This window comes from Micrasema longulum, unplaced genomic scaffold (genome assembly GCF_059751315.1).
Source record: "Micrasema longulum isolate JH-2025_06_02 unplaced genomic scaffold, ASM5975131v1 h1tg000182l, whole genome shotgun sequence".
Taxonomy (NCBI): Eukaryota; Metazoa; Arthropoda; class Insecta; order Trichoptera; family Brachycentridae; genus Micrasema; species Micrasema longulum.
Window position 1 is genome coordinate 106787 of NW_028277387.1, and position 15866 is coordinate 122652.

The window sequence follows — 15866 nt, forward strand, 5'->3', positions numbered from 1 at the left end:
CGAAGTGCGTTCCAGGAAGGGCCTTTGTGTGTGTTAACTAGCAGTGTAAGAAAAATTAACAATTAATCATTAATTTAATAAAACTAATTACCTAGTGTTAGCATGTAATCCTCCAGCAAAGTGCGTGCATTTATTAAATAGTTTAATTCCAACGAGAAACGAGAAAAAACAGTTTGTAAAGTCTAATGACTTAAAATCAGTGCCCCTAGCGAACATAATTCTCGGAAGATTCGAGATGTCGCAACATGTGAAAAAGTACGAAGCCTAAACCGGGAACCGAGGCGAGGTGAGGGGCGGGAAGTTTGCACAATATCAGGGTGCAGGCGCGGGGTGCAAATGCACCCACAGCACAGGCGGCAACCCTTGGAAGCCGGACACGCCGCACCGAGCGAAGAACATCTGGGGATACACAACATGGCAAATGGCAACCACGACTCGGCCTTCAAGCAGAAAAGGATTCGTTCGGCCGAGTCACCATTAATGTTTAAGTTATGACTTCTATAGTGATAAGTGACAGTAGTGAATTTTAGTGTTAAGGTACTTTGTGAATGTTTATACTGTAAGTCTTAGGAATAATCTATTTAAGTCATTTATATCAATTCATTATAGGTCTTGTGTAAAATTAAGTATTTAAGTAGTAGTAGAGATGAGGGGTAGCGTAATTAATATTAAGTAGGCAGGCAGAACGGGAGGATGCCTTTGACAAACTTCGATGAGGCTCGCAACCCGTCAGGTCGCTCCTTCCGTGGGGGCGCACAGAGGAGGAAAACGCAAGAATGCAGAATTGCGACATGGAATATAAGGGGACGCATGGGTGAAAAAATGAACGAATTGTGTGATGTGATGAGGAATAAATGTTTAGATATATTATGTATAACGGAAAGTTGGAAAAAAGGAAGCGGTTCGATGGAACACGGTGACGCCCTGGTTCTTTGGTCAGGTGTCCCAGATACAGACAGAGCCTGCCAGGGTGTTGCCGCGTTTCTATCGCCCAGAATGATACAGTGTATGAAAGAGTATGTCCTTATAAGTTCTAGACTTATGTTTGTCAGATTCAAGATTGGATTGACGAGTATTATTTTATTAATAGGATATGCTCCTGTGAATTCCGACTGTGAATCTGAGAAGGATAAGTTTTGGACAAGTGTGATGAATGTAATGAATGGAAAAAAAGATAGTGAGAGAGTAATACTTGCGGGAGATTTGAATGGGTGGGTGGGAACTCGAAGAGACGGGATGGAGTCAGCCCTAGGCATGTTCGGGGATGGAAAACAGAATGATAATGGAAGAAGACTGCTAGAAGTATGCCTGGAATGGAATCTTTTTGTGTCAAATACGTTCTTTGATCATAAGGAAATCCACCAGTATACGTGGGAGAGAGGCAATGAAAGATCTATTATCGACTATGTAGTCATTGACTCTAGATTGAGGCCTGTAACAGTTGATACGCGGGTGTACAGAGGAGCCGAAATGGAAACAGATCACTTCTTGGTGGTATCAAGGGTAATCTTGTTTCAAGGATGGCGGTCCAAGACCCGCAAAATGCAGGCGCCTTCTAGAGTCAAAGTTGAAAAACTCCAAAATGATTGCATAAAAGATAAATTTGAAAGGGCCGTAAATCTTAAACTGATCGATGAATGTGTGGAAAATATGAGTATTGATGCAATGTGGGAATGTTTGAAAAATGGTATGTGTGAATCTGCTATGGAAATATGCGGTATAACGAAACAAGGAAGAAAGAAAGGTGATGCTTGGTGGGACGATGGAATAAAAAAACTAGTGCAAGAAAAGAAGGAAGCATGGTTAAATCTGCTGACAGTGAATAAAGCGATTGGTAATAGGTATGCAGAAATAAAAAACATATATAATGAATGTAAGAAGAGAGTGAAACAAGGTGTGTGTGAACGAAAAAAATTGTTGAAAAAAAAAGAGGGAATCAAAATGACCGAGAACTTCCAAGAAAATATAAAGATATTCTGGAAAGCGGTGAAAAATTCCCGAAACAGTAATGAAAGTGGATGTATGACAGCTATAAAAGGAAAAGATGGGAAAATGGTGACAAATGATAGTGGAATAAAAACAAGATGGAAGGAATACTTTGAGGAGGTGTATGAAACACATACAGGAAATATAAGCACTGCAGCACCTCCTCAGGTAAGTTTAAATGCATATGATGGTACGACAGAGATAAGAATGGAAGAAATAAGAATTGCTGCCAAATATATGAAGAATGGAAAAGCGCAAGGTTTTGATAATGTTGCTACAGAATTTATAAAGGCGGGCGGTGAAATAATTTTTGTATGGCTGCACAAACTTTTCAACCGATGTTTAGAGGAGGAATACACTCCTCCAGACTGGAGAAGGGCTGTTGTTATGCCTCTATACAAGGGAAAAGGTTCAAGAGTAGAATGCGGAAATTATAGAGCAATCAGCCTTTTGAGCGCTGTTGGCAAAATGTATGGAAGAATACTGATTGATAGAGTAAGAAAAGTTACAAAGGATAGAGTGTGGGATATTCAGAGCGGTTTTATGAATGGAAGAGGATGTATGGATCAAATATTTGCTTTACGAAACATGACAGAAAAATTTCTTGCTAAAAACCAAAAGCTTTTCTGCGCATTTGTCGATCTGCAAAAAGCGTTTGATAGAGTTGACAGAGAAAAATTATGGAAGGTGTTATCGGAGTACGGAGTAAGCGTAAATCTAACACGTGCTATTGCTTCTCTGTATAAAGACAGCACAGCATGTGTTAGGGTAAATGGATCATACACATCGTGGTTTGACATTCATAAAGGAGTGAAGCAGGGATGTGTTATGTCACCATGGCTGTTCAACGTGTATATCGATAACTGCATGAAAGAACTGAAAGGCTTAAGAATGGGAGCAAAAATGGGTGATTTAAAAGTCAATTGTCTTTTGTATGCTGACGATGCTGTACTCCTTGCTAATAACAAAGAGGAACTGCAATTCTTGGTAACAAAGGTTTACGATGTATGCAAGAGAAGCGATTTGCTGATGAATGTCGATAAATCGAATGTGATGGTTTTTGAAAGAAATGAAAGTATGACTAAATGTGAAATCACTGTGAATGGAGTTATACTAAAACAAGTAGAGGAATTTGTGTATCTGGGAAGTATGTTCACTAGGGATGGAATGACTGAGAAAGATATTGAAAGGAGGGTGAGTGCCGGAAACAGAGTGAACGGTGCACTTAAATCGACCTTGGCAAATAAATGGTTGTCACAAGAGGCAAAATTGGCAGTTCACAACGGAGTCCTGGTCCCATCCCTGATGTATGGGAGCGAAGTATGGACTTGGAAAAACAGGGATGAAAGTAAGCTGAATGCTGTCGAAATGCGATCTCTCAGGCGAATGTGTGGTAAAACTATGTACGATAGATGCACAAATGTTGAGATCCGTACATTATGTAAGGCTGAGACAAGCATTATCGACAAAATCAAGAAAGGAGCTCTGCGCTGGTTTGGACATGTAGAACGAATGGACAGCGAGAGAACGGCTAAGAATATTTACAATGCGAATGTTGATGGATGCAGAAATAGAGGAAGACCGAGAAAGACATGGCATGACCAAATCCAACAAATACTTAAAGATGGACATGTCAAAAGTCGGAATAATCGGCGCGCGTGCATGAGAAGATGTATGAATGTAGAGGAAGCGAGATCTGTATGCAAAGATAGAGTGTTGTGGCGTTCTATCCTCTCTGCCTACCCTTACGGGGAAACGGCGTGATGGTTTGTTGTTGTTGTTGTTGAATTTTGTATTTATCACACAATTGTGCTGCAAATATAAAATTTTGTTTTACGTTTATATTTATGTTTATTGTTATTTTTATGTTAATGTTTATATGGTAGAATTGGCTCTGCACTCTGAAGCCATTTTACAGGAATAAAAGAATAAAACAAAAAAAAGCCGAATACCATTATTTTTTAAGAGCTAACTTATCTGCTACGCACATGTTTTTTTAACTTCCGTTTAAATGATTTTTTTTTCTCTTATTAATGCTATTTCCTTATAATATAAAAGTACAGCACGGCCCTTCAACGAGTTTTTTGTTTTTGTTTTCTTACGAAATGGCAGACTTACTTTATTTTTATTTTTAGTTTTATATCCGTGTTCACATTGATAAGAAAAAACTTTTTTAGTCAACTCTTTTGAAGAATAATCATTTATCATTTTGCTAACAAAAACCGTTTCATTATTTGCAATATCTTATCAGCCTGAAAAAGCGGGCCCTCCTTTTTTGCAAACTGTTTGATCCCCAGCATGCCCAAGAGGAATGCTGTAGGAAAAAAGGGTAGAGATACCTTAGATTTTTTTCTGGACTTTCTCTTTTTTACTTTTTTAAACTTTTTTTTTACTATACTATTAATAAGGGTTTCTTAGAAGGCATTTAATTTATTTAAATACATATTTTCTACTTTACCTTTTATCTTAAAAAGCTTTTCTACTTCAGAAGTACATAATGCTTGAACATATCAATGGCTCATTTCATCATATATTTTTTTTTTTATTGGAAAAGTCAACAATATATGTGAAAAAGAAAGCGATCAAAATATACGGGGAATAAAAGCAATAACAGATATCCACAGAAATACATAAAATAAACATTAACCGGTTTCTTTGCGTGCGTAAAATATGTTTTAGAAATTAGTTGTAAAGGTAAGTGCGTTGTGTGAGTGTAAGTATACAAGAATTTTAGTGAGTGGGTGTTATAATTTAATGACATGTGTGTATATTATTGCTCAACTGTCAACAATATACAGAGATAACCAGAAATTACTAGTTTTTAGTAATGGCTTTTATATATATACATATATTTGTTCAAGAGGTAATTGTGAACTTCTGGAAATCTGTAGATAAAATCAGGACACAGCAAAATTTACAGACGTGATCATCGGGAAGGATTAATTGTGTTGGCCCTTCTACTCGTTCAAAGCTAGCTCAAAGAAACTTTACCTTCTTGGCTCCAAATTTTTTTTATCAACTTCAGCCTTAAAAAACTCTACAAGTGCCAATGTATTTAAGAAAAAAAAAATTGGTTGCTGCATATCGATAGTGACGAGGTTGTCAATCTTTTTAAAGTTTGAGATTAGCAATTAGCAAAAATTGACCAATCTGCTTTCCTTCCGTACTTTAACTTTTATTTTCTTTTTTTATATCTTGATATTTTTATGCTCTTTAATTATGTATTTTCGTTTTATTTAATTTTGTACTCACTTTTATTGGGCATATTATTTATTACTCCTATTTCTTACTGAAGTAAAGAATGAGTTTCTTAAAACCATCTCTTAATTATCATTTCAATTATTTTTTTATTTTTTTCAATTCATTTCAATAATACTGTTATTTTAGTATTTTCAATACGACTATATTTTACTATTATTTTGTTGATTTTAATGATACTATTCTTTTGTATATTTGATTATGCATGAATCTTAATTTGTATAATATATATTTCAATATTAAAATCTGATTACTTTTTTTTACATTGTATTCTTTGGAATTTTACTACTGATACCTTATTTTTCTGGATTGGATATTGCATCACATGTCATTAAATTTGAATCAAATTAATTATAAAATTTACTTTTTATTGTTAACTATGAGGGCCCGACACGGGCACAGTCTGAAAAAATCGTTATTAATTCATTAATATTTAAAAAAGTGCAATTTTGAATTAATAAAATAAATATATTTTTATAACATAGAGTCATTACTCAATAAAATACACATAATAAACTATGAAATAATAGTTTGTCGTCGGGTGCTAAGACATAAGTTTTAATTAAGATTAAATTTAAAGAGTGCTGGCATAATATTGTACGCATAAAATAATGAAAATATATTTATTTTGCTTTTGATTCTTTGAAAAAATTAAAAACTGTATTTAAAAAAATGCAAAAGAAAGAATAAAAAATACTTTTAATTCAAGAATAAACATACATTTGGAACATATTTGGAACTTAAGAGAAAAAAAAACGTGAGTGCTCATAAATGCAAATAAATTAAGATAAAAAATGTAGAGTTTTGACAGATTAAAGTAATTTATTAAATCACTTTAAGTGAACTAAATGCAAATATAAATTTTCGTCAAATAAATATGAACAATTTATTTATTAAATCATACAAAAAATATTTTTTTTGTACTCATATGAGTTACAACAAACTCATTTTGGGACAGAAAAATATTTACAAACAGGTATGTTAACAATAATAATATAGCAACAAATAGTTATAAAGTAACAAGTAATATTATGTACAATGGTTACAAGTTTTAAGATTAAACTAGTCATGTGAATTTTCAAAACGTTTATTAGTTATGGAGTTGAGAGATTGTTCAGTAAAGGTTTTTCTAAATGAAATCGTCTGTCTTACGGGAGAAAACCAACATTTTGTAAGAGTAACACCTTTGTAGAATTGAAAAAGGGATTTTTTTTTTTTTTTTTAAATGAATAGTACAATTAGAAACATCATTATTTTTGTTTTCCTTCTATGGATCTGAGCCATCAATATGTACGTCCCAGAAGAATACATATTTAAATGTCAGCCCGTATACTAAACCATGCCTATATGTATCCTATTTTTGTAGAAATTTTAGGATTGGGATATAACGAAATAATAAAATAAAATTTATTCAAGAAAAGTAAAAATGAAACATAAAATAAAATAAAGTAAATATCTCAAAAATCAACTGAAACTTTTTTTAACCATCAACATTAGTAAAATATTTTTTTTAGTCGTTAAAATAGCAAATATTATCAATAATTGGTCAATTGATAAAGATAAAACGTTTTAATACAGTCTACACAAACTCAAATTTGTTTTTATTTAGAGTATTCTGACTTTTTGTACATTAGCTGTGTAATTTTCTTTTTTTTTTACTAGAACAAAAAGAACAGTACTCACATTTTTTTAGCTCTAGTGTTGTTCTCCTTAAAGCTTACTATCTGTACCAGATGGCTTGACGAAAATTCAGCTTATATTTTTTCCTAAAGATCTCTTCAAAGTCGGAGCTTCAAGTCGTTTTCCCATCCAAGGGTTGACCAAGTTTTTTTTGTCGTTCACTGAAGCGTATATTCTTTAAAAATTTTTTTTTTTTCAAGAGCCAAAATCACTCGCAAACGTGCACGAGTGGAGGCGCGAAATAAAAAAAGGGTTGACTAAATCTGTGCTGAGTTACTTCGTGAGAATGCTCGTCTGTTTGAGTTTTTTATTGTTCTTGATCATATTGTGGCCGTCAATTACAACAAAATTTACGAATGCTACGGTCAAGATGCCGTAGAAGACTGCCACTAACCGTTTTTTTAGTTTTGCAACTGCACAAAACCGAGAAACACACATGATTAAATTAATTGACGCCTCTATTAAGTTGATTGTGCTGAGTCAGCTTTTTCGACAGGTGTTAAGTTTTTTTCCAACGGGATGGTATTCTACTTGGGCAGAAAATTTCATCGTTGCTTTGAACGTCGTCCACAAGCTAGTTATCGTTTTCTTTAGAAGCTAATTCATCTAACTATTTATTTAAACAAACTAATTTAAAAAACACATTATCGTAAGACGTCACTCCGCTTTATGAAAACAAGAAATGCTTTTTGATTTTATGTAACGGGAAAGATTAATGTAAATGTGTGTGTCATTTATATAAAAAAACTGTATTACATTGTTTAATTACATTTATACCTCTTTATATTTTTTACTAAATAAACTCAATTAATTAAAAAATGTCCTTAGCCGTAAATTAACATTAAAAACACATTAAATCATCGTAAAAGTCAAAAAATATTTCAATGGAATGTACAAATACTGAGTTAATTTTAAATTTAAAAAATTATTACAAAAATTTTCATGGAACACGTCACTTACAGTAGAAAGTTATTTGCTCTCAATTAAAAAAACATAATTTAAACATTAAAAATTCAATGCCCGACGAAGACGTTATTTAACTTCCTTTAAATTTGTTTCACAAACTGTTTGACAACAAATACGGATGACGCTTATGAAAGAGCGCTGCTGGTGTAAAAAAATATCAAGAAGTTTATTTTTTTTACACTGTGATCTAACTCTTTCGTTGTTAAACATTTCAAACCTGTCAAGGTTTGTACTTAAAATGTACATAGTTTGGCTCTTTTTGATTCTTAATCTCGATATTTATTCAAGCATTGAGTATTAAGCTAAGCAAGCAGTGAGACAAAATAAATAGAAAATACAAATTTAGTCACTTTGTTAGGAGACCACTTGAATTTATTTTGAAGCACATAGACATATATTATAATGTGATATAAAAAAAAACATCTACCAGTAATAATCGATTGATAAGTTTTGTGCCCATTAAATGTATCTATTAAGACTCCTGACATTTCTGTATTAAGCTGCGAGATTCTCCAATAAGTAAAAATAAAAGAAGATGAACTGTCTCAAAACTCATTTATTTAAAATTGTGCCATTGAACAAAAATAAAAAGGAATTAATGAAAAATCCTTTAAACTATTTTGCGTTCTTTTCATAACTTTTTATTATATTTCGTTTATTTCAAATTAATTATTCAATAGTTTTTATATAATAGTAAGCACAGTTTATACATTGTTATTTTTATTTGATTTAATAACTTTATGTATGTATGTTTTTAACAATTACGCTTAGCATATCAATAATAACGGTCTCAAAAATGGACCACAGGATGGACAAACCTTTACGCAATTTCCTTATTCAAGAGTAGTCATCGAGTCGAAAACGCTCCCAGGGCTCAAGTTCAAAGTTCACAGACAATACTGTACTTTTTATTTCGGCCGGACACAGGAAACAGAGATTTATTTACATCATTTTATATTTGTCATTTTTCCTTTTTAATTCGAGGCTCTTTTACAAAGCAAAGCACGATTATCTGGAAAACAATCTGAAATCTTGTAGAAATGTTTACAGCTTGTCCCATAAATAAAGTTTTCATATGGCAAGCGTTTATCTGGGTTCAATAAATTATTAGAACACATGCAAAAAAACATAAAATATAGCTTTTCGATTGATACACATCATAAATAAATCGACAATAAATGAAATATGAATTCAAATGACTTATGTGCTTTTCGACAAATGCACATTAGATATTCTTTTTAATATCAATACTCCATACAAAGGTGTGAGTTAAAACTACTCAGCAATTTAAGTGTATAAATATTTTTTTGCAAAATTTTGAGTATTTGATTATAAAAAGACTATGAATTACTGTTATTTGTGATGCAAAAAATAAACATCGGTATCTCAATTGTAACTTAAACTGAGTAAATTTACTTTTTGTCTGGGGTCGATGCATATCACCATCTGAGAATCTGTTGCTTTTAACCTTTTTTTTAGCAGAAATAAAGGAGACGCTTATATTTAAACTTAATATTATTATGGAAAACAATTTAAGCGGTCATATTTACTAAAAACCTCAAAAATGACGGTGGTTGGATATGGTCACCTTTGTTTTTTAGCATCACATTTACAATCATTAAATTCCTAACTGTTTACAGTAAACGCAAAAATATTTCCATTGGACCTAAATACGATTTAACGCCTGCTGCAAAAACTTCAATGAATAAAAAAAGTATCTTCCCGGTGATTTGCATGTTAACAGTGGACTTATATATGCGTCCCAATAATACGAACTTGTCAAAAAACAAAACAAACATGATGAGACTTATAAACTATTGAAATAATAGTAAATAACATCGTGTTCCCACAAGCAAAAAACGGAACATTTTTAAGTTCATAAATTTGAAAAAAACAAAACACGGAAACGTAAAGTTTAATAATTCCTTATCAATATATTTTATAAAAATAAGCATTTTACTTAGCCATGTTATGGCAACATAAATTAAAAATCATAAATTTGCCGGTCACCTTACATGCGTGCGTCCCCCATCACTGGCAATAACCGACTGAATCTGTTTCATATAAACACCGGTCACAAAATAGCGTCTCTGTCTTTCTTGTTATGAGTTCTATCATTCGTGCTCTCCATTATTTTACATATTTGTTGCTGTATTGTGCCACAAACATTCTTCGCGTAGGAAGAATAAAATATTTTTTGTACTAAAATCCAGCAGTCCTCCAAATTTTACTTCTGAAATCCGGTGGGAAAATATCCATTTGAAGATTTACAAAAGTACAACCTCATCATTTAAAAAATAAGACAAGTATATCAAGTCTTGTATCGTATGTCGACTAGTGTGACATCACACACTTGAATTGAATTAGAAAAATGGTTGTTAAGAAAACGCGTAACTTATCATTTGCTGATTTAAGGGTTCAATGCAATATTTTGAAATGTATGGGAACAAAGTTTTTTTATGTTTATTTTCAAACGTATTTTTAGATAAATGCACTATGCATAAGGCCATAAGCCAAAAATACTGTAATAATTTTTTTGTCCTTTCAATCCAATCCGATTTCACAATAAAAGGAACTGAGCATACCCTATTTTCCAGTTCTATTGTATGGAATATACAAAGGATTGGGTGTGACAATGACTACGTACGTATTAAACATTTCCTGTATAATATGAAAGTACGAAAATAGAACTTTTACAATAATTACACACGAGAAAATAGTTTCTTCTGTTTGCGTTCTAAAACATATGTATATGATTTTTAAATGTTTGTTTTATCTATTTATCTACTTTTACACATCTAGTTAATGTTATCACTGTAGCTCTCCAAAAAAAGAGGCTAACTCTTGTGCTTGGAGAGTGACTTATAATGTTTTAGTTGTTTATTTATAAGAGTTTATATAATTTCAAATATGAGTACAGAAAAAAGAAAAATAAAAACATAAGACATATCAAGGAAAAATAAAAAACAATAGTGCATTCATACTAATTAAAATTTTATGTTGTTTTTACACGAGCTCAAAAAAATTCTTTAGATGAACTTTAAATTTATTTGTTGATATATTATTTTTAATAGTTTTTAGTTCATTAGGAAGATTATTATAATTTTTTACACCCTTAAAGACAAAGACAAACCTATTTAATGGTACAAAATTATATTTTGGCGTATGCGGTTAGGATTTAAAATAATGAATATGCGGATAAAACTCTATACAGTGTTGATTTATTTTTATTTTAAAATATCAAAACAAAATTCGATACAATTCGCAACTGAAATAAAAACTGGTTTGCTCTCCCTTGAATAAAAGTAATTTTGGAATTAACGAGTTATTTAGGTATTTGATATATGTATCAATGCTGGTAAAGGTTTACAGAATGTATCTTTTTAATGCGGTTTGTAATTTCAGATACCTGTATAAATAACCACCCTTAATTTGATCAACATAAGTATACTTCATTTTCAACGAAAAGCAAATACGTAAATATCAAAGAAATATGACTCAAATATCAAAGTCAAATTCTTTAAAATTGTGTCCTCAAAGAGGAAAAGTGTCACAAAAAACGTCGAATCAGATATATTTTTTTCAAATATGCGACACGAGTATTTGACGTTCTTCGTATGCACGGATTCCGCTTGATTTTACATGAAACTTTCCCAATAATTCTCCTTCCGGCGCGAAAGGAGGTTCTGCGCTAGGACTCGCAATATTGAAATTTGGGAATTCATAAAGGACCCTCTGTGAAGAGTGGCCAACGGGGTTGCAGAACCGCTATAAATCCTACTCTATGTGGCAAGATTCGCCCCCGTACATTCGCGCGGAGGGTATTATTCGGCAAAATTACCGCATAAATACAAATAATTCCACCATATTTGACCCTATATTGGTCCTCGACGGTATTGGCTATTTTGTCGCCCTCTGGGGTACTAATATAACCCTTTAAAGTTTTTTATTGATGATTTTAGTTTAGAAACTAACTAATTATTATAATTAAATAAAACAAACTGCGTTGTGTACCAATTTATAATGACTGCGTAACAATTAATACTGCTGTAGATGTGTATTGAAACTATCATTTTACTTAAAATTCCACAATAAGCATTTTTTCCATTTATTCTACTGTTTTTCCCACAGATATATTAAATACCTATTATTGGGTTTAAGTACTGTGTGTTTTTATAATGAAACAAAAATTAATCTGTTTATAACTATTTACTTTAAACATATATTTTATTTATTGTTTCTTCGTTGTCTCAATCCTGGGGATTGGTTTGCAGCAAAGTCCTGCATTTCGTTTTTCATTGGTCTCTATTTTCTGCAGCCCTTTTTAGCTTGACATATGAGGCGCAGTTTAAATCCTCGCACACTTTCTCCAAATATTCCCGTCGGAGGCATATTCTTTGATTTGTCCCCTCAGCCATTCCCGCAATGATGTCATGCAGGAGACCATCATGGTGTAAATGTAGCCGATCCATTGGGCTTGCCTCTCTGAGATGGTTTTGATTAGGTGCCTCCCTTCTACGGTTCTGCTGAGAATCTCGTCATAAGTTATGTGGTTTCTCCAGGAAATTCCTAATATTTTTCTGAAGCACCAAATCTCGAAGGCCTTTTGTCTTTTTTTATCTCTTTCGGTAAGGCACCATTATTTATTCTTATGTATACAACAAATATTATGTGCCTTTTTTTTAAATGGGAGTTTCTTATTTTTAGCTTTCTGATTATGTACAAGGCTTTTATTTACTGCAAAAGTTTTGTACCTTTTAATTACTTTAACTATTGTATGTGAATCTGGTCGGATAATCAGCAAAAGCCATGATAAGGAACTTCTCCGCATTTGCTTTAAGAAAAAAAAAACACAGATAACTCATTCAGGAGAAGCCGGACTATTGACAGACATCAACAGACTTTCAGTTCCACTTTGAAAGTGTTCGTCATTTTGTGTTATATTTGTATTTTTTGTGTGCCTTTGTGGACATCATACTATGTATGAAAAATTTTAATCTTATATTTAATTAATTTTGAACTATGTTATACAATTTGTACAAATTGGTTACGGCTGTTATTAAATAAATAAATAACACTTAAAAGAATCCTGGAAAAAGGTTTTCTACTCGATGGCTTCTCTCGGATAAAAGTCATGAAAGAGAATATGAGTTCCGCCGAGTCCAGACTCGTAAAACGTGGTGAACTTATCCAGATCAGTCCGCCTCGTTATGTAGTGGTTGACGCGTTAGCCTATCAAGGTTCTAGATTCGATTGCTGAAGGGTAGTCTTATGATATTTGTTTTAAAGGTTTCTTTACACTGAAATGATTCACTGACCCTGGATTGGCATCTGAAGCGTAAGACATATGATTCAGAAATACTAAACTAAGTATTACAATGCAAGGCCATTTTACAAAAGTGTGAAAAGTATTTTATTCATTTGCATTCAAATCAAGCATACATTTACAGAATTTTGAGAGATGCTATGAAAAAAATGCAAAATGCTTTATTGACCTAGTGATTTTTTTTTATACGTCTGCTTTGCAAATCGCGCCTTGCGTAATTAAAATTTGGAGAGCACTGATATATATTTTTACTATTTTATAATGGTCCCCTAAAAGTAATGTGATTGGAGATCAGTTGGCGGCACGGTGTACTGTTTATTGCGTTTGTCTGGCATTAAATAAATAAATAATGTTTTAACCAAGACCTATCCACCCTTTATCATTTGATGGTGCCGTGTGGTTTTTAACATGGTGTGAAAACGACCATAGTTGTTGTTGGAAATCCACGTAATTAAAAATTTCTTTAAAAAAGTCTTTGTCACTTTGTCTTTTCATAATTTATATTTTTTTTCACTCTTAAATACGAACTAATTTTTTAAAACTGTCAACAATACAAAATAATTATTTATCTGCTTTGTTTATCCAATCATTTAAATTCCTTTTTTAAAAAACTCAATTTGATAATTATAAAATTAATTTAAACCTTTTATTTAAAAATCGTCTAATATAAGATCAAAATCTCATTATTCCGTTTTACAACGATATACTTTTAAAAAAAACCTAATTTGATAATTTATTATCTTAAAAAATGAATATTCCGTTCAATCTGCATATTTTTACCAAAACTTGCAAACAACTATTATTAAAATTGTTTTTTTTTTTTTTTTTAATTTATTTCATAAAAGGTACATGTTTTTTTTTTTTAATTCTGTTCATAACTACTTTTATACATCTAGTAAATGTTATCACTGTTACTCTCTAAAAAAGAAACTATCTCTTGTGCTTGGATAGTGACTTACACTGTTGTAGTTGTTTATTGTTTTATTTATAAGAGTTTATATCATTTAAAATACGAGTACATGAAAAAGAAAAATAAAAACAAAGGATATATAAAGAAATACATTCATAATAATTAAAATTATATGTGGTTTTTACACGTGTTCAAAAAATTTCTTTAGATTAACTTTAAATTTATTTATTGATATATTATTTTTAATAGTTTTTAGTTCATTGGGGAGATTGTTAAAGTTTTTACACCTTTGAAGACAAAGTTATTTTGACCATGACTTGTGTGGAATTTAGAAATTTTAATATTATGTTGGTATCTGAGTGACTTATTCATCTCAAATTCTTTTATTTTGTATTTCTTATAAATTTAGGCATATATCTTTTCTTGTAAAAGGGCAACAAAATAAATCATGAAACAAAAAGTTCATATTTTTAGTTTAAATCCAGGATAGAGCATGTTTTTTAAAAGAAGGAAATTTTTTTAAGTTTCCTTTTTCCTTCAATTCTTTCATCTGTTGATGTTTGTGAAGTTAAAGAGCTGAAACCTTTATTTATGCTGGTGAGATTCATCTCATTGAATTATTTCACCTACATACTAGGAACGCCTGAAAAATTTATTTTATTCAATTTCTATACTTTTTTATGGACCAGGTGGATTTATCAACAATATTTTGAGTTTGTCCAAATCTTTGTAGGCAAGACTGGGGAGCTATTAATATTAACATATTACAACAGAGATGAAGAACATTTAAGAGTAGGTAATTTATAAGTCTAGGCATTTACAGGGCTTATGACCTGTCATTTGCTGGTTTAAGTGGCCACTTTACACACTGTGTAACATTCACCATTCTGCCAATATTTTTTTTTTTAAATTTATTTTTCAAAAATATTTACAAAATAGTCTTAAATTAAAGTCCTGTTGAGTTGCATACATATAACTCGTCAGCATTGTGTTACAACAAAATGATGTTTTTATGTGTATTTGTATAAGAGTAAGTGAAGATGTGTGTTTATGTGTATTAATGTGGTAGTAAGTGTTTAGAAGTGTGCATCATTAAATAGAAAGTGGGATCGTATCGCAGCTAGAAATATTAAGTCTTAATTTTTTTTTAAATAAATTAAGAGGTATGTAAAATATATCAATAGATTAAAAAAAAACATTAAAGTTAGAGCATGAACGATAGTGGAAAGAGTGTTGTGCATAGTTAGTGCTACAGACTGGCAGATGGAATAAATACTTATTTCTTGTCAAGCGAAAAGGGACATTAAGATTAATTTTGGAAAGTAGGGTAAAAAAGTCTACTTTATAATTTAAAAATTTATGTAAATAGCATAATTCAGATACAGCGCGTCTATTCTAAAAAGTAAAAAATCCATTTTGTTTGGCAGATTGGCTGTAAGTACAAAGCATTTTATTGTTTTTGTAATCTAGGTATTTGAAAAAATTTCGTTGTTTATTTTCAATCCTTTCTATGTTTGTTTTGTATTGTGGGCTTATTATGCTTATTTTTTTTTTAGTTATGCTTAATTTTTTTCAATTCTAAGAAAAAAAATCAGAGTTGATAAATAGTATTTGTGATTTGAATTTTTATATTTAAATATGTTGGAATAATATGAAAAACAATAGTATTTATAAATTGATATGATAATATATTATCTTTAATATATATACACGTGTAAATTTAAAAAAGTTACTCGACAA

General features: G+C 31.3%; 1 protein-coding gene across 1 annotated transcript in view; it reads left to right on the forward strand.

Moving 5' to 3' along the window:
- The first annotated feature begins 693 nt into the window (after positions 1–693).
- Positions 694–15866, forward strand: part of LOC148283888 (protein CFDP2-like) — a 103764-nt gene continuing 88591 nt past the window's right edge. The window contains exon 1 of the mRNA XM_088243036.1: positions 694–1503. Within this exon, the coding sequence (XP_088099162.1) occupies positions 694–1503 (810 nt within the window). The remainder of the gene's footprint in view (positions 1504–15866) is intronic.